Source organism: Schistocerca cancellata, chromosome 6 (assembly GCF_023864275.1).
Source record: "Schistocerca cancellata isolate TAMUIC-IGC-003103 chromosome 6, iqSchCanc2.1, whole genome shotgun sequence".
NCBI classification, from domain to species: Eukaryota; Metazoa; Arthropoda; class Insecta; order Orthoptera; family Acrididae; genus Schistocerca; species Schistocerca cancellata.
The window spans coordinates 641,881,361-641,901,960 of record NC_064631.1 but is presented as its reverse complement, the minus strand read 5'-3'; the positions used below and the strand labels follow the sequence as shown (position 1 = coordinate 641,901,960).

The 20,600-nt window shown below is 40.8% G+C and overlaps 1 protein-coding gene across 3 annotated transcripts in view; it reads left to right on the top strand.

Moving 5' to 3' along the window:
* Nucleotides 1-20,600, top strand: part of LOC126088609 (proline-rich protein PRCC) — an 85,180-nt gene that overhangs the window by 23,196 nt on the left and 41,384 nt on the right. For all 3 annotated transcript variants that reach the window (XM_049906830.1, XM_049906829.1, XM_049906831.1), the window contains exon 4: nt 840-1,412. In XM_049906830.1, the coding sequence (XP_049762787.1) occupies nt 840-1,412 (573 nt within the window). The remainder of the gene's footprint in view (nt 1-839; nt 1,413-20,600) is intronic.

Below are 20,600 nucleotides of genomic sequence, written 5' to 3'. Positions count from 1 at the left end.
CTGCAGAGTCACTCCAAGAAACTATTGCCACAATTTTTGAAGGTAGTTTTGCGATGACTCTAGCTCTCGAAGAATCCTCTTGAATTCCTGAAACATTCAGATCTTCTAAAAGTCAATTTAACTTAATTATTTGCTTGATGTGATGCTCATTGTAGAGCCCCAAGTTTTCTTATTGCCAGCACTTTGTGATAAGGATAAAAAGCTTGGTCCATTTACTCCTCACTACAATAAATAACAACCAAATACAAATATACAAGGTGTACTTCAGTAGACACTGAACACATCATCAACAGACATTTGTTTCCAAATACAACCCTAAGGACGTTACCAAATTCATTAGATTACTAGGGGATGATCGTATAAATGTCACTGACAGAAGATCAATTTCAGTCTTGGTTCAAAAAATGAAAACAGTTCACAAATTCACTTCATTGTACAATAAGAAACATGAATCAACAGAAGGAGGTTCATTGTTGGTCTAAATTAGCCACTGGGAGAAAAAACAATGTAGAAATTGGTCAATAAAGATGTCTTGGGTAATTAACTTATGTGTGCTTACTATTTTTGTTCAACAGAGCATATGTGGTTGTCATAGCTATTAAGTAATTAAAAATTTAATATGAAACTGTGAAGTTACTTCTATTGTGTGTGTGTATGGGGGGGGGGGGGGGGGGGGGGTACACGCGCGCACAAACGCCTTGATACAGATGTGTATGCTTTACTCTAAAATTTAAATGTCCACTGCTTCTTCATATGTATTTGTCAAAGATTTAAAGTTAACAAACAAAAAAAGAACTGTGGACTCACCATAATTACTTTTCTTTTTTTTTCCTTTTTAGAGGGGTTCTGGGCTATTCTCAATTCTTCCTGCTCCCAAAAACATGACCGTGAAAGAAGCAAATCGTCCATTAGTACCGAATGTATTGAAGAAGAAGACTACAGTGGTACCACGTACTGTCAAAGCACCAGAAACAGTGAAGAAATTGTCAACAGACCTCTTTAGCTATGCTGATTCTGAAGATGAATCAGGTGATGAAGAGACAAAAACGCCAAAGGATTTCTTTGCTTTAACAGAAGAAACAAATTCTCCAAAAAATTGTGCACCAGATATATGCTTTCCTGTTGGTGGTACTTCCTCTTTACAGTCTCAGGAAGTTGCTGAAGAGTCTGAAAGTACAGATATAGGCCAGGAAGCCTCATATGGTCAACAGAATGAGCAGCACGTAGCTTTTGATGCCCAGTATCAACAGAACTTCTGGTTCCAGTATGGCACAGTGCCTCCACCACCCCCTCCTCCTCCACCCCCTCCTCCTCCTCCTCCTCCTCCAGCAGACAGTGAGACTCAAGAGGTAACAGACAGCTCAGATCAAATTCCTGTTGATAACGGAGATTTGCAACTGGATGAAGAAGCGGTAATCCTTTCTTTTTTTATTTTAAATATCTGAATACTTAATAATTAATTCTTCATATTAAGCAAACAAACAGCTTTGCAAGCATCCATTATAAAGTAGTGTTCAATAAGGTAGTGATTGATTTATTTTATGTCTAAGACTGGAGTTTGCTTGTACAATTTGATTCTCCCCCGATTGTTTTTGTTATTCATTAAAAGTATAATAAAAACAGTCTGGACTGTGTGAAGTATTTTACTTTAAAAAAGTTGATGGATTTCAATTAACAACTGATTTTCCTCAGACTGTTACATACTCTGTGCTGACTGCTGGAGCTGGTAGCATGGAGCACTAACTGCTCTTGACTGATGCGAAGAGCAAAGAAGATTTGCTATTCACACCAGCCAAGAGCAGGTGGCTCCATGCCACCAGCTCCAGCAGTCAGCAAGGAGTAGGTAACAGTCTCAGGATGATCAGATATTGTCAAACTGATAACTGTTTCTTTTTTAAATAAAATATTTTATGTTGTCTACACTGTTTTATTATATTTTTAATACTATTTTATGACTGCTGACATATCTTACAACCATTTTTTAAAAAAATTTACTATTCGTAATGAGTCGCTGAAATGTAGTCGAATTAAGTTGTGTGATGCTGAGGGAATTAGATTAGGAAATGAGACACTTAAAGTAGTGAAGGAGTTTTGCTATTTGGGGAGCAAAATAACTGATGATGGTCGAAGTAGAGAGGATATAAAATGTAGACTGGCACTGGCAAGGAAAACGTTTCTGAAGAAGAAAAATTTGTTAACATCGAGTATAGATTTAAATGTCAGGAAGTCGTTTTTGAAATAATTGTTGGAGTGTAGCCATGTATGGAAGTGAAACGTGGATGATAAAGAGTTTAGACAAGAAGAGAATAGAAGCTTTCGAAATGTGCTGCTACAGAAGAATGCTTAAGATTAGATGGGTAGATCACATAACTAATGAGGAGGTATTGAATAGAATTGGGGAGAAGAGGAGCTTGTTTCACAACTTAACTAGAAGAAGGGATCGGTTGGTAGGACATGTTCTGAGACATCGAGGGATCGCCAATTTAGTATTGGAGGGCAGCATGGAGGGTAAAAATCGTAGAGGGAGACAAAGAGATGAATACACTAAGCAGATTCAGAAGGATGTAGGCTGCAGTAGGTACTGGGAGATGAAGAAGCTTGCACAGGATAGAGTAGCATGGAGAGCTGCATCAAACCAGTCTCAGGACTGAAGACCACAACAACAGCAACAACAATGAGTCACATCAAGACTGTGATAAAGTGCATAAAATATTGTTTAGTCATATTACAAGTTTATCAAATTTCAATACAACAAAAAAAAAAGAAAAGTTTAAGAAATTGACAAACTGCACAGAAAGATGCCATTCTAGATCCAAAATTAGTACTGGCAATTATCTCGTCAGAGGAACTCAATGAAGGAGTTATCTCAGTACTGGGTATGGGTCTGAATTTCACAGCTACATAGAAGAGAATACCCATATAAGAATTTTTCATGCCATCAAAGCACCCTTATTTTCTTTCTGAAGGTTGTAGTGGAAGAAATAAGACACGAGGTACCAAGAATTATGCGGAATGTTGGACTGCCAAAGAGCAACATATTGCCGCAGGAAAGTAAAGCTCTTTAAGAGCTTGAGAGAAATGAAAGTATTGTGGTTGCTAGAGTGGCTAAGCAAAATGCCACAGTACTTATGAATGCTGTGGAATACCACAGTCCGCAGCTCGTGGTCGCGCGGTAGCGTTCTCGCTTCCCACGCCCCGGTTCCCCGGTTCGACTCCCGGCGGGGTCAGAGATTTTCTCTGCCTCGTGATGACTGGGTGTTGTGTGATGTCCTTAGGTTAGTTAGGCTTAAGTAGTTCTAAGTTCTAGGGGACTGATGACCATAGATGTTAAGTCCCATAGTGCTCAGAGCCATTTGAACTTTTTTTTTTTTTTTTTTTTTGGAATAACACAAGAAGATGGACAAATTTTTGGCTGGTCCTGATCCATCGAACTGAATCATTAAAAAAATTGAAAAAACTGATGCCAAACTATAGAATGGATAGCTCTGTTAGGTAGAGTCTGACATCCCAAAGAGTTGTCATGTCGAGAATATATGGTCTACCGAAGGTGCACAAAGAAGGATGCCTGATGAGACTTGTAGTGAATGAAATTAACTTTCAGACTTACTTTTTAGCAATTCATTTATCGGGGAAACTGAGACATATAATTGGAAAATTGCCCCAGTTATATGTGACATGATCAAATCATGTTTATTTGCAAGCTATTTTAAATATAGAGGAGAGATTTATGAACAATCTGATGGCATTGATACGGGTTCAGCTTTGTCGCCAGTAGGAGCTAACATTTTTATGAAGCATTTTGAACAACTTGCATTAAGTGATGCACTACGAATGCCTTCCTGTTGACTCTGCTGTGTGGATGACACATTTGGTATATGGCTGCACTGTTCAGAAGAGCTTCATAGATTCCACAGTTTCTTAACTGATGTTCATTCCAAAATAAACTTCATCCTGGAGGCAGAGAGTGAGATCAGTCTTCCATACCTAGATAAGTTGGCATATGAAAAACTTGACAATACTCTAGATTACAGAGTGTATAGCAAGTCCACAATTTTAAAAAGGTATTCAGATGCTACTTTGCACCACCACGCAGCCCAGAAGCAAACAATGCTCAGCACGATGTTTTTGCATGCCTTCTGTATCAGTGACAGTAACAACTTGGAACCAGAGGTGCACTTTTAAAAAGTGACAGTGAAGGTCAATGGCTAAGATGGTTTGTCTATAGAGAAGACTTTCAAATTTTATAGTATTAATTGTGCTCCTAAGAAGGACAAGGAACAACCTTCTCGCTCTGTACAGTTACCGTTCATTTGTAGTGCTACTGACTGCATGAGTAACATTCTTCAGAAAATGGAATGCAGACAACTTTTTTCAAATAGAACAAAATAAAGGACTGTTTCTGACACAAAACACCTGATTACCTTCACATTGCAGGAGTCTACAAAATGGTGTGTGGCTGTGACAAAGTAAGTGAAACTGGAAGGACAGTGAGGGAACAGATTAAAGAACACAAATGTATATGAATTAAAAAAAAAAAAAAAAAAGAGAGAGAGAGTGAAATCTGCAGCCACGGAACATGTGGAAATCTGTGACCAATGTATAGATCTCAAAAATACATCAGTGCTACCCAAAGAAAGCAACATTTATAGAAGGAAAGTCTGAGAAGTGATGGAGATGTTTGAGAATGGAAGAAATTTCAGTAGAGGAAATGGCTATAGGCTTCCAGTTTCATGCTTCCTGCCATCAAGGAAGTAAATACCCAGCCATAGTGTGTGAGAAATACAAAGTGTGACTGGAAGATACCTCTGTGGCATGACAATAATATTTCTGTAAACATTCCCCCTCTCTTTCTCTGCCCATTTTTGCCACGTACCTAATGACACTGGCCCACCAATAGAGTCGGATAAATTTTACCCAGTAACTTTGCTTCTTCAGAACAAGTGCAGGAATAGTCCCTTTTATAAGTGAATGCACAGTGGTCTTTGACAGTGTTCAACTAAACAGGGACACCTGAAGATCCGAGCAGGGTGGTCAAAATATCAATCTTATGAGAGGACTTTGAAAAGAACATAGCACAGCCTAACAACGTAGAAGATTTTTATCTTCAGGGACAGTGGTCACAAAAGCCATCAGGCGTACATGAAATTTTGTGTTGCTCCCAGTAATGGCAATTCCTGCTGTAACAGCAAGTATTGGGTCATTTCCTAAATTAAACTTATAAGTGTTGGACAGAATCTAATGACTATTACACATTGTAAACATCAAAGGTAAACCTCTTTAAATGTAACAAGTCATTACAAACCAAAACTGATTTTCTTAAAGCATATATTTGTAGCAGTTGTAAAGTAATAATTTAACCTTTTAAACAATGGAAACTCCAGGTTGGACTATCAACAAGGGAGTTCTTGTCACTGCAGATACCAGTTCTGCAGGTGGCCAGGCTGTATGGGAGGGACATTTTGGTGTGAAGGGGATGACAGCTGACGAAATGCAGGAACTGTTGGTGCTTGGCGGGCTTAATGTGGACAAAGATGTGGATGAAGCCACTAGAGATGAGGTGGTCAGCATCCAGGAAGGTGGCATACAGGTTTAAGGAGGAGCAGGTGAAGTGGTTGGGGGAAAAGGTTTGAGCTTGTGTGGGAATGAAGATAGGGTGCCTTGGCCCTGAGTCCAGATCATGAAGCTATCATAAAGAAACCTGAGCCATATTAATGGTTTGGCATTTTGGGAGGCTAATAAGGGAGTCTGAAGGACATTGGGAAAGGTAGTGTTCAACAGTGATAAGACCATGGGCGTGAAGGATTTTTGTGTAGAGAGAGATGTCATCAATAGTGACAAGTTGGGATCCAAGAAGAAAAAGTGCAGACGGTTGATGAGCCTATGAAAGAAGCAGTTGGTATCTTTGATGGGGGAGGCTAGATTATGGGCATTGGTTGGAAGTGTTTGTCAGTGAAGGCTGATTTCCTTCAGTGGGGGCACAATAACTAGCGTCAATGGGACGTCCAGGATTGTTGGGTTTGTGAATTTTGGAGAGCAAGTAGCAGGTGGGTGTGCACGATGTCATAGGGATGAGGAAGGAAATGGATTCTGTGAAGAAGTTTGGGAAGCACCCAAGGCTTTAAGTAGGGATTGCGTGTAATGTTGGACTCCGGAGACAGGACCTCTCTGGCAGAGTTTATAGGTGGAGGAATCGTATTACTGGCCAAATAGTCAGTATGATTCATAACAACAGTGGTGGAACCGCTGTCTGCAGGTAGGATGATTAGGTCAAGATTTGTTTTGAGGTTCTGTATGCCTGTCCTTTCTTCTGCTGAAAGGTTGGTTTTCCGAGGAACGTACCTGTGAATGATGCTGAGGCCAAGTTGGGGTAAGGAATTCCTGGAAGGTGTCGTGCAGGTGGTTAGGTGGGGGGAAGGGGTGAGGGGGTGGAGATGATCGATGGTGTTATGAACTGAGAGAAGCTAGTTTCAATGTTGGGATTAGGTTGGCTTTGGTTGGAGGGATTGATGCCATATAAGTATTTCCATTGCAGGGATCAGGAGAAGGAAAGTAGGTCTCTGACAAGTCCAAATGGTGAAATGTGAGTTTAGGGCTAAAAGTGAGGCCTTTGGATAGGACTGAAACTTCTGTGGTGCTGAAGATTTTGGTGAATATATTAACAACAGTGTTACGGGACTGTTTCAGTTCAGGATGTACTGGAGTGCTCGTAGGGAGTCTTGGGGTTGTGGGAAGTTGAAAAATTCAACTAGACAGGGTTTGGGTGCTATGAAGGGTTGATGAAGTGTAGCAATGTGGATAGTGTAGGGGTTGGATAGCTGTGCTGCGAGGCAGCAGTAGGATGTCAGTAGGTTGGATAACTTCTGGAGGTGGTGTCTGGATTGCTCCTCCCCTGCCAGAGAGTGAGGTATTCAGTTTCAGTGATATGATTTATTTAGCAGGGATTGCACAGTAGCAGTATCCTACAGAAGGAGCAGAGGTGGTTCTGGGATTCCTGTGCCATGCAGATGTGTTTGTGCAATACCAGGTTTGTGACAACCAAGGACTGGTGGGATCTTGAAAGGTGGAGGTCATTATGAAAGGAGTGGTGGGATGCAGGTAAAGGAATTTTTATGATTAAACCATTGGGAGGTTGGATGGATTCCATGGTTTGGACAGTATTTAAGAAGCAGATTAAGAGACTGGGTTTTAGACAGGGAAAGGAGTACATTTCTGAAATGGTGGAGAAATATGGAGCAAGGGTCCATTGTGGGAAGGATAGTGTGGGGGAAATGGGGATGATGCACAAATGGGGAAAATAAGGTGTTGGGTGGTTGTGAGGGGAGGTGCATAAGAGAAAAGATAGGTAAGAAATACATAGACACATTAAAAAATCAGATCAACAAAAATATGTAAAAATATGCAACAATGCATGAAACCTTGTGAATCCACATAAAAATAAACACAACAAATTGCAAATGTACAGAAATGGGGGAGAAAAGAAGCAAGTGAGGTATGGGAGTATATATGCGTTGGAGTTATGGAAAATAGGTGGTAAAAAGATTTCTTAGATTGAGAATTATAAGTTCGTGTGGCACAGGTAGGTGTGGAAAATAAAATGTGTAAGTGTGTGAAGAATGAAGGAGGATGTGGGACCAATAGGAATAAATGTCAGTGGGAAGAATTTGGGGCATCAGATGCTGCATCAACCATCTACGTGGTCACATAGCCATGTATTGTGTGCGTATGATCATTGATGCAGTGTGACTCAGAAATGTATGCAGTTTGGAAGGCAGTGCATAAGCACAGGGCAGAACAGAAAGTGTGGACACTGAGAAGAATAGTGCTATAGAGAGTAGGAACAAAGGAAAACATTCGAGGTTGTGGGATGGAAGAAAAGCCGTTTGGCAAAATCAGATAATGGAAACTCCAGGTTAGAGTATCAACAATGTAAGGGAAAGATAGATTGCTACTTACTGTAAAGATGACACGTTAAGTTACAGACAAGCACAATGAAAAGACACTTACACATATAGCGTTCGGCTAAAGCCTTTGTCAGAAAAAGAAACACACACACACACACACACACACACACTCACACATGATTGCCATCTCCAGCAGCTCAGCCCATAATGCAGCTGTCATGTAGAATGGAAGCAGCAGACGGTGTGTGGGGAAGGTGAAGGGATAGCTGTGTACTGGTAGGGGGTGAGAAGCGAGCTGTATGGTACCGTGTGCAGGGACTAGACTGCCAACAGCCCCAATGTCAGGAGGCTGTGGGGTATGTAAGGTGGGGAGGGGACCGGGGGGGGGGGGGGGCGAGGAGTGAAACAGGCGGGGAGCGAGTAAAGATGGACAGGTGGGTTGGCAGAGGGCAGCACACACAGGGGGAGGGAGTCGAGAATAGGGAAGTGCTGATAGGACAGTAGATGGAAACTGTTGAGTGGAGGATGTGATGACAGTATGTTACCATAGCTGAGCCCATGATCATTTTGAGAGCAGAGAATGTGTTATAACTTCCATCTGCTCAGTTCACAAAAGCTGGTGGTGGAGGGGAGGAAGCCAATGGCTCAGTTCGTGAAGCAGCTGTTATAATCAAGCGTGTTGTGTTCAGCTGCATGTTGTGCCACAGAGTGGCCTACTTTGCTCTTGCTCACAGCTTGGCAGTGGCTGTTCATCCTGGTGGACAGCTGGTTGGTAATCATACCAATATAAAAAGCTATGCAAGGATTGCAGCAGAGCTGGTAGATGAGATCCGTTCAGAAAATTCCAGAATATTCTTAATTTCTTGCCAGCGGTGTGTTGGCAGCCTTGCGCACATCTGTGTTTAATGTGAACTGCCGGAAGTTTCATTGTTGTATGTCTGTTTGTTATTGTTCAGTGCTGTATTGAGTAGAATTTTGTGTTGCACAATATGCGAATTTCGAGATGGAAGAGTTAGAGGAGCAGTGTGTCAGCATTAAAATTTGTGTGAAACTCAAGCAAACCTTTACAGAGGCACACCAAATGATGCAGGAAGCCTATGGTGATGAGTGCATAAACGTTCTCGGCATTACAAATGGTTCTCCAAGATCAAAAAAAGCTAGTCAGGTCAGGTCAAATGTCAAAGCCATGCTGACTGTTTTCTTTGACTTTGAAGGATTAGTTCATCATGAATTTGTGCCACAGGGACAAACTAATAATCAATGGTACTATCGGGATGTGTTCCAATTCTGGCAAGAAAATGTGAGAAGGAAACGGCCTGAAGTGTGGCGGGATAATTCATGGCCTTTGCATCACGATAACATATCTGCACATTTATCCCTGTTGGTGCGTGACTGTTGCATAAGAAATGAAATCACTGTGCTGCCTCATCCTCTGTACTCTCCAGATGTGGCCCCTGAGGACTTTTTTTTTATTCCCAAAGTTGAAAATCCTCTTCAAAGGACTAAGATTTGCAACGAGATAAAAGAAAATTTGCAGATGGCGCTATGAGCAATCCAGCAAAGGCATAGCAAGACTGGTTTCAGAAGTGAAACGGCATTTGGAGTAGTGTATCAATTGTGGAGGAGAGTATTTTGAAGCAGACCATGCACAATAAGTTAAAAGTAAGCTTAGAAGAATTTTGTGGAGAAAGTTCCAGAATTTTTTTAACAGTCTTTGTGTGATGTGGCTGTGGTCCAGCCTTTGATGGGATAGGATAAGTCTGTGACAGGACCGCAACAGGAAGTACAGTGGGTGGACTGGGCAGGTCTTGCACCTAGTTCTTCCTCAGGGGTACGATCCTTGTGGCCAAGGGTTAGGTTGGGAACAACGTAGAAATAGACTAGGATGTTGTAGTGCTTGGGTGGGCGATGGGACGCTAGTTTAGGAGGGGTGAGACAGATCTTTGGTAGTATTTTCCTCATTTTGTGGCATGGTAACCCTGGTGAAGGATGTAGTTCAGTTTTTCCAGTCCTGGGTGAAGTTGAGTAATGCAGGGAGCACTCCTTTGTGGCTGGTTCTTGGGGGTGGTTGGAGGATGGGGGGTGTGAGGGAAAATGGCACAGAAAATCTGTTTGCTGTAGTAACTATCTGTGAAGGCCTTTGTGAGATCTTTAGCGTACTGGAAAAGGGAGTTCTTGTCACTGAGGATATGCCATTCCCGGATGGCCAGGCTGTATGGGAGGGATTTTTTGCTGTTGAAGGGAAAACAGTTGTTGAAATGCAGGTACTGCTGGGGTTTAATGCTCTTTAGTCCTACACCCAAATTTAAACATGCTGACTTAAAGACCTCCCCTCCTTCTCCCAGTCCCAACAGTGAAAACACATTTTTGCCATCAGTCCCTCCAATGGAAGGCAACCTGATCCCAAAATTGAACTGTCTCTCTCCCAGTTCATAAAAAAAATCCAAATGTGATCCTACCCGATCTTGCTCCTATCCACCCCATGGTTGTCTTTCAAGAACCCCTTATCTCCAGTTTGGCCTAAGCATCCTTCCAAAGGTCCATTCCTAAGAACACCATCCTTTAAGCAGAAGCCATACATAACCTCAAAACAAATCCTGACCTAATCATCCTGCCTGCAGAAAAAGTTCCACCACTGTCATTAAGAATCACAGTGACCATATGGTGGAAGGCCTCTGCCAGTAATCTGATACCTCCACCTATAAACTCTGCCAGAGAGATCGCATCCTCGAAGTCCAGCATAAACTGCAAACCCAGCTCAAAGCCTTAGGCACTTCCCGGACCCTCTCCCCAGAATCCATTTGCCTCCTCATCCATATGACACCCTGCACACACACTTTGTACATGCTCCCCAAAATTCACAAACCCAGCAATCCTGGACACCCCATTGAGGCTGGCTATTGTGCCACCACTGAAGTAAATCAGCCTCCATTGACCAACACCTCCAACCATTTACCTGTGATCTAGCCTCCCATGCCAAAGATAGCAATATCTTCTAGATCCCTACTCGTCACCGTTGACACCATCTCCCTATACACCATCATCCCTCACACCCATGGACTTACAGCTATCGAACACTACCTTTCCCAATGTTCTTCAGGCTCCAAATCCACTAACTCATTCCTCATATATCTCAATAACTTTATCCTAACTCATGACTACTTTTCCTTTGAAGAAAAGGTATACAAACAAATTTGCAGCTCTATCATGGGCACCTGTATGGTGTTATCTTATGCCAACCTGTGTATGGGCCATCTAGAGGAGACCTTCCTGGCCTCCCAAAATGCCAAACCCATAGTATGGTTCAGGTTCCTTGATGACAAATTCATGTACTGGATGAAGTGCCAAGACACCCTATCTTCACTGCTTCCCACCCTCAGCACCTTCTCTCCCATCCAATTCACAAGGTCCCTCTCAACTCAGTATGCCATCTATCTGGATGCTGACCACCTTATCTCTGGTGGCTCCATCCACATCTTTGTCCACATTAAGCCCGCCGAGCACCAACAGTACCTGCATTTCGACAGCTGTAATCCCTTCCACACCAAAACGTCCCTCCCACACAGCCTGGCCACCTGAGTAAGGAGTCTCTTCAGTGTGCTAGGGTCTCACCAAGGCCTTCACAGACAGGCGCTTCCCCAAGACCTAGATTGCAAAGAGATCTCTCGTACCATTTCCACTCAAACCCCTAATCCTCCCACCACTCCAAGAAACAGCCATAAAGAAGTGGCCCCCTTTGTCACCCAATACCACCTTGGAACAAATGAACCACATCCTTCACCAGGGCTTTGATAATCTTTCATGATGCCCCGAAATAGGGGACATCCTACTGAAGATCTTTCCTGCCCCTGCTAACGTAGTGTCCCGTTGCCAGTCCAACCTCCACAATATCCTAGTCAATTCGTATGCCACTTCAAATCTCATCCCCTTGCCACACGGATCATATCCATGTGTGAGACTCAGGTGCAAGACATGCCCAATCCACCAACCCAGTACTTCCTATTCGAGTCCTGTCACAAGGTATCCTACACCGTCAGAGGCCTACACCATCAGCAGCCATGTCATATGCCAGCTCTGCTGCAGTCCTGACACAGCTTTTTATGCTGGTTTGTCTACCAACCAGTTGTCCACCAAGATGAGCAGCCACTGCCAAACTGTGGCTAAGAGCAAAGTAGACCATCCTGTGGCCCAACATGTACCTGAACATAACGTGCTTGATTTTAATGCCTACTTCACTACCCAAACCACTGGGATCCTCCCATCCACCACCTGTTTTTCTGAACTGTGCAGATGAGTGTTATCCTTACAGCACATTCTCCACTTCCGAAATTATCCTGGTCTCAATCTACAGAAACATGCTGTAACCATAACCTCCACCAAACAGTTTCCACCCTCTGTAGTGTCCTGCAGTCCTCTCTCTCCCTACCCATACACAGCTGTCCCTGTTCTCATCTCTTACCCTCTTTGTGTGCTGGTCTCTCCCAAAGTACCCACCCGTCTCTCCCCACTCCTCTCCTTTTTTGCTCCTTGTCCCCCCCACCTTCCCAACTCCCGCCCACAGTCAATCAATGCTGCGCCTGTTGTCAGTCTAGTCCCTGAACACTCCACTAGAGTGCAGTCCTCTCTCTCCCTACCCATACACAGCTGTCGCTTCCCATTGCCCTGCACCCTCTAGACTGCTGCTTTGATTCTTTGTGACAGTTGCAGTCTGGTCTGAACTGCTGGAGATGGCGGTCGTGCGTGTGTTTCTGTTTCTGATGGAGGCTGTGGCCAAAAGCTAATGTTTAAGTGTCTTTTAGTTGTGCCGGTCTGCAAATTAACATGTCATCTTTATGGTAAATAACAAACTAGCTTTTACTTCCAATTTTGATAATTAACATTTATCACTTTGGACAAGCAGTCTCTCAGATGTATGACCATCTTTAGCACTGAATGGTTATAGGTTTGTCTTGGCCTCCAATATAATTTTTATTTGTCATCTCATTACACATTTTGGGATAACACCACCATCAGATATGTTGATATCAAAACAAAGTACCCCAATCAGTGCCCATACGCAATGGAATTCAGAACAGAGCAGGAGGTGACAGGATTATTTGTATTGATATTGACAGAGCTGAAGATGGCATTATTTTGATATCCATAATGAGATGACAAATAAAAATTATATTGGCAACTAAGACAACTGTACTACCATTCATTAATGTAGCCTGTGACTGTGATTCATCGCATGTTGAAAGGTTTCATCGATTCTGGATATCGTTCTCCTGTAATTTTAGTAAATTAATTGTCCTTTATTATTATTTAATTCAAAATAATTTCCATTATTTTCAAATTACTGTGTCCTTTTATAATTAATATGGTTACAAAAGGTTGACTTGAGCAGTGACTGCACTCACAGGCTGAAGCTGTTTTTACATAAAAATTTCTTGGTTTATGCCTTTCACATTGTGTACTAGGCCCTCCATGGTTTTTTCATAGGAGTAGGTTACTCTGAGGTCATCTTTGGCTCTCTGTACTGTGTTAGTAGCCCCATGCAGCACCTGCTGTGACATAGAGATTTCTGCTGATGAACTCCATCACCCACACACTGCCCAAGGAGTATCTCAAAAAACTAATAAAATACAAAACAATCTACATCAAATAATATCTTTCAGGGCTTCTTTGATCCCATTCAGTTAGTCTTAAAACAAAACTACTTGTATACATGCTTTAACAATGGAAACTCCAGGATGGAATAACAACAGTATTTTGAAAAGTGTAGATTGTTACTCACCATATAGAGGAGATGTGGAGTCACAGACAGGCACAATGAAAAGACTGAAATACATTTAAGCTTTCAGCCAAAAGACCTTCTGAATTACAAAATGCACAAATTCATACTACCACAACTGACACACTCATGACCCTTGTCTCTGGCCACTGAGGCCTGTCTCCAGACTGCAGCAGTGCCTCGTGGGGAAAAATAATCTGGTGTGGGAAGTGGGGGTAAGGAGGAGGCTGTGGTGGAGAGGGGGAGGGATAGCAGGTTAGGGGTGGGGATAGGTGGAGGGCTGCTTGTGGAAGCATGCAGAGATGTGGTGGGGGCAGGGTAGGGCTGCTTGGTGCAGTGAACAGATTTTTTTTTGCGGGGGGGGGGGGGGGGGACGTTTCTTCTGATTAATTTGATACAGCCTGCCAGAAATTATGCCCCTGTGCCAATCTTTTCATCTCAGAGTAACAATTGCAACACATGTCCTCAGTTATTTGGTGGATGAATTCCAATCTCCTGTCTTCCCCTACAGTTTTTAACCTCTACAGCTCCCTCTAGTCTCATGCAAGTTACTCTCTTATATCGTAACAGATATCCTATCATTCTCTCCCTTCTTCTTTTCAGTGTTTTCCATATATTCCTCTCCACCCCTCATTTCTTACTTTATCAGTCCACATAATTTTCGGTATTCTTCTGTACCATTTTAGATGCTTTAATTCTCTTCTATACCAGTTTTCCCAAAGTCCATGTTTCACTACCAAACAATGCTTTTCTCCAGACGTTCATTCTTAGAAATTTCTTCCTCAAATTGAGATCAATGTATGCTACTATTTTACTTCTTTTGTTCAGGAGTGCCCTTTCTGCCAGTGCTAGTCTGCTTCTTCTGTTCTCCTTGCTTCGTCCATCATGGGTTATTTTGCTGCCTGGGTAGCAGAATTCCTTAACTTCATGACACCTAATTCTGATGTTAAGCTGTTTGCTATTCTCATTTCTGCTGTTTCTCATTTACTCTCGGTCCATATTCTGTATTCATTAGACTGTCCATTCTGTTCAATAGATCCTGTAATTTTTCTTCACCATCACTGAGGATAGCAATGTTGTCAGTGAATCTTGACACTGATAATCTTTCACACTGAATTTTAATTCCATGTTGAAGCTTTTTTTATTTTCGTCACTGCTTCTTCTATGTATAGATTGAGTAGTAGGGGCGAAAGACTATGTTCCTGTCTTACACACTTTTTAACCCAATCTGTTGTTTCTTGGTCTTCCAGCCTTATTGTTCTGTCTTGGTTCTTGTAAATATTGTATATTATCTGTCTCTCCCTATAGCATACCCCTATTTTTTCAGAATTTTGAAAATCTTGTGTGATTTGCAATTGTCAGATACATTTTTCAGGTCAACAAATCTTGTGAATGTTTCTTGATTTTTCTTTAGTCTTCCTTCCATTATCACCCAAAATGTAAGAACTGTCTGTCTGGTGCCTTTATCTTTCATAAAGCCAAACTGATCACCTTCTAACAGATCCTCAGTTTTGTTTTCCATTCTACTGTGTATTATTCTTGTTAGGATCTTGGATGCATGAGCTGTGAAACTGATTGTGTGGTAATTCCAATACTTGTCGGCTCTTGATATTTTTGGAATTGTGTGGATATTGTTTTTCCAAAAGTCTTATGGTATATCGCCAATCTCATTCATTCTGCACACTAACATGAATAAACGTTTTGTTGCCTTTTTTCCCAATGATTTTAGAAACTCCAATGAAATGTTGTCTATCCCTTCAGCCTTATTTGATTTCGTTTTATCCAAAGAGCTTTTAAATTCTGATGTGGCTCCCATATCTCTTCTCTGCTAACTCCTGTTTCTTCTTCTGTCTCATCATCAGACAACTCCTCCCCCTCAGAGAGGCCTTCAGTGTACAATGAGAGGCAAAAAGATTGCCCATCCCAAATAATTTAGAGTCAAAGAACAGAGCATTGCACATGCCCAAGTTCAGAAGTGCCAGCGTTCACAATTCTAGTGGTCTGTGAAACTTTAGCTTGGTGTTTACATTGCAATTTAACTCATTGTATCATTTTCCTTCAGAACCATTATTTGATCACATAGAAGCAGTTGAAATATAAGAACTCCATGCCGGTGGTCATTTTTTTAGACCTTTGCAGGTAATATTTTAATCCTTAATTCACTACAAATTGTGCAGTTGTAGGCTTTTCTAGGCTCCAAATCCTTTCGAAACATTCCATTTTATAATAGTCTAATCTTTAAACAGACAACTGGTCATAATAAAACTATTGAAAATGGATGTATTTATTTGTAATTTCTTCGTTTGCCACCTGGTTTGTATATAATTTTCAGCTAAGATATCAACTGACTGGCATACATATGCTTCAAAATGGCTGATGTGAATATTCGTGAGCGAATAATTGCCCTTTTTGAAAACGGTGTTAGTGCATCTGAGGGACAACGTCGTTATGGTGTTGATGCTTCCACAGCAAGGAGATGGATTATATAATTTAGAGATAATGGTGAGGAAGCAATACGTCCAGTACCTGGAAGACCATGAGTCTCTAAACAGAGAAAAGATGAAGAATTGGTCAGGGCTCCATTGTCACTCATCTGGGAACTAAGGAGAGCTTCACATTTTCTGGACTCGTCGAGAACTGCTCTCAGAAGATTAAAGGACCATGGAATCAGTTCCCATCATACACTCATCAAAGAACCATTGCCTGACAAATAAACCGTGGATACACTAGCAGTGGTAAGTTCCTGGGAACATGCTGACTAGAGGAAAGTTATTTTTGCCAAGGATTGCATTATTGTGTTCACGAGCAGAGGTCATGCTCTTGTTTACAGCACAGATGAGCAACGATATGTTGCGAGCTTCTTGGGCACAGGAGCTAGAACGGATGCATAAGTGTGAAATGTTGGGGCTGGATGTCATACACGGGTGCAGGGACTTTAGAAGGTATTCAAGACAAGTTCAAGTCAGCATGTTACTAACATTTTGTTGAAAGTCTAATCATCCCTGGAGCTCAGCTTTGATACCGCGAAGGGCATCTCACTTACCAATGTGATAATCATCCATCACACACTGGCAATAAGATTCAGAACTGGTTTTAGTGTAGGGAGAATATTATTCAGTGCCTTCTGTGGCCTCCAAAAGTCACTTGATCTCAATCCCATGGAGCTCATATTGGCTCAATTTAAAAAGATTCTTAGGGATATTTGGCCAGACCCTCCTTCTGGAACTCGAATGCCGTGTGGGATTTGGTTCACTCTTCATGGGAGAGAATTGCCATGGATGAGGACTTTTTCCATATACTTGTAAATTCTATGCCTCGAAGGATCCAAGCTGTTCTTGATGCCAATGGCATTTGGACAAAATACTGAAGCTATATGTAACCTACTCTTAATTTTATTTTATTTCATTTTTCTCTAGAAGGCTTAAATATTTATTAGGTCAACAATATTAATTTCAAAATACAAATCTACCTGCTGCTATATTATTTGTATTTTTATGGGAGATCAAATGAATAACACCCTCTAAGGAAGATTATTTATATTTTCTTGGGAAGTCAGATGAATATCACCCTCCAAGGATAATTATTTTTATTGTTATGGGCGGTCAGATCAATATTACCTTCCAAGGAACATTATGTTCAGACCAAAAAAAAAAAAATTTAATAAAAAAAGTAAATAAAGCTAAAAACATTTGTGCCACCATAAAAAATGAAGGCTGCAATGAGATTCGATCTAACACATACTACAGCTACTAGTGCAGTAAGCTGACATGCTGCCAAGGAACTACCAATCTATTCTTTTTAGCGTAATCGTTGAATAGATGTACCCTGGTTGAAGAATGAATATTAAACTAGAAACAACAGATATTGGAAGGCACACCCACTCGCTCGTGTAATCATACGTAAGGACTTAGAAAAATATGCCAGTCATCTGATACGTTTCTTTTAGCTGATAACTGGAGAGATACCAGGTGACAGTTGAAATAATTACAAATAAATACATCCATTTTCAGTATTTTTGCTGTGACCACTTTTCTGTCTGTGTAAAGATTAGACTGTTATAAAATCTTTTGAAAGAAAGTGGAACCTAAGAAAGCCTACAACTGCACAATTTATAGTGAATTAAGGTTTAAAATATTATCTACACAGGTCTAAATAAATAAAATAAAAAAAGTTTAAAAAAAGACAATCGACTCCAGTTAGATTCGAACGTTTGTCCTTTACATTTGTGAACCATCAATCTATCCACTCGGCCATTGAAACATGTGAAATGCTCATCATAGTAGTAATTCTACTGACATGGAGATTTTATATTTCAACCATTCCTACATGCTCGAATAATAATTTTCAAAATAAATAATACAAATGAGTTAAATTGCAATGAATCTGAACATATACTGTATTCTAAAAATTATATTGCTTCTATTTGATGATGTAAGCATAAAGCTGAAGCTCCACAGACCACTAAAGTTGTGAACACTGGCGCTTCTGAACTTAGGCATGTGCAATACTCTTTTTTTCGGTCTCTATAAATTATTCATACCAGGCAATCTTTTGGCTTCTCATTGTACTCTTTCCACCTATCCACTCTTTCCTCTGCATGTAACAGTGGAATTCCCGTTGCATCCTTAATATTACTACCCTTGCTTTTTGTTGTCCCTATCTGCAACTCAGCATCTCCACCATATGGTGAGTAGCAACTACCCTTTTCATAATATTGTTACCCTTGCTTTTAATATCACCAGCTGTTGTTTAGATTTTTCTGTATGCTGAGTCAGTCCTGACAATCATTTCTTTTTCAATTTCTTCACTTTTTCATGCAGCCATTTCACCTTAGCTTCCCTGCACTTTCTATGTACGCCATTCCTAAGTGACTTGTATTTATGTATTCCTGAATTTCCTGGAACACATGTGTAATTCCTTCTTTCGTCAATCAACTGCAATAGTTCTTCTGTTTCCTGTGATTTCTTTGCAATTACCTTCCTTGTATCTATGTTTTTCTTTCTAGTGCCTATGATTGTCCTTTTTGGAGATGCCCATTCCTCATCAACTGAACTGGTTGCAGAGCTATTCATTATCACAGTATCTCTAGCCTTAGAGAAATTCCAGTGTATCTCCTCATTCCTTAGTACTTCTGTGCACTGAGTTTTCCTGCGGAGTCTCTTAAACTTCAGCCTACTCTTTGTCGTTAGCAAATTGTGGCCCGAGTCTATATCTGCTCCTGGTGAGTACGCCTTACAACCCAATACCTGATTTCAGATCTCTGCCTGACCATTATGTAATCTAACTGGAATTTTCCTATTTCTCCTCGCCTTTACCAACTATACTTCCATCTCTTGTGATCCTTGAACAGAGTACTCACTATGCCTATCTGAAATTTATTGCAGAATTCATTTAGTCTTTTTCCACACTCATTCGTACAACCAAGCCCATATTCTCCTGTAACTCTTTCTTGTACTCATTCCCCTATGACTGCATTCCAGTCCCCCATGATTATTAGATTTTCCGATTTTCACCTCTCTTTATATACTGGATTACCCGTTCGATGTCCTCATATACTTTTTCTTTCTCTTCATCTTCTGTTTGTGACATCAGCATGTATACCTGAGCTATTGTTGTCAATTGTTTACTGTTGATTCTGATAACAACTCTATCACTGAACTGCTCACTGTAACTCAGTCTCTTCCCTACCTTCAAATTCGTAATGAATCCTACCCCTTATACCGGTTTTTGCTGCTGTTGATATTACCTTATATTTATCTGGCCAGAAATCTTTGACTTCTTTCTGTTTCATTTCACTGATGCCCTCTGTATCTTTTTTGAGCCGTAACACTTCCCTTTTCAGATTTTCTAACTTTCTGACCACATTCAAAACTTCTGATATTCCATGTTCCTATTACACTAGGTTCCATGTGTGGCTATGTGCAAGTGGAAGGATTGTGCAAAGGTGGGACTGAACATTACCTGCAACATTGCAACTTTCCAAAATATCTTTTATTAACATCCATAGACATATGGTGAAACGTAGATATCAAGGTCAATAGTCAAGGTATGAAAGTTGAATAGAACAGTCAAAAATTTACCAATATTGAAACGTGAAAGTAATTTAACCAAACTGTTTAAGCCAGTTCATTTAAAAAGGAGATAGTTCTTTGCTTATTAAAACTTGAAATTAGTTTGGCGAGATTAACAACATTTAATAATATCAAAACCTGAAATCCAACAAGCTCACTAGGGAGTCCTGAAAACATTTACTATCATCAGTACCTGGGAATTAATAATATCAATGCCAGGGTTAAAAATCAGAGTAGGTGTGGACTCCAGATCACAATTTAACCAAACTCTGAACAATAGAATTTTATCACGTCCTGTTCAGATAACAATATAAAGACAACTGATCCTCAGTACCCACCACCACTGGCCAGAACTTGGGACAGTTAAGAAATTGAACAGTTCAGAATTCTGGCTGCCTTCTAGAATACATGTAGGAGACACACGAGACTATATGCAGGTCCATAATATAATTAACAATTAGGCAAGTTGAAATGAGGGGGAACATAGAAGAGGCTGCGTTGGGCAGCACCATAATGCCCAAGGCAATTATATCGTGAGACTGGCATGATAGTTGCAAAATAACAATTGCAGAATAATAATAACAATAAATAAATTAACAGGAATGCACTCAGAGTAATTTCTAATAAGAAAACTTCTCAGATCAAGATCACAAATTTAGCAGTTTGGAAAGGACACTGCCCACTTGGTTTCTGTAGTCCGGAATAAGTTTAAATGCCAACTGTGAATCAAATTAAAATATTATGCCCTTGAGCAGAAAAAATGAATCCATGTGTCATCATGCAGGACAGAACACAGCTCACATTCATAAATACGACCAAAAGATTGGTTAGAGAACTTCCTCCAGGCTGGGCCAG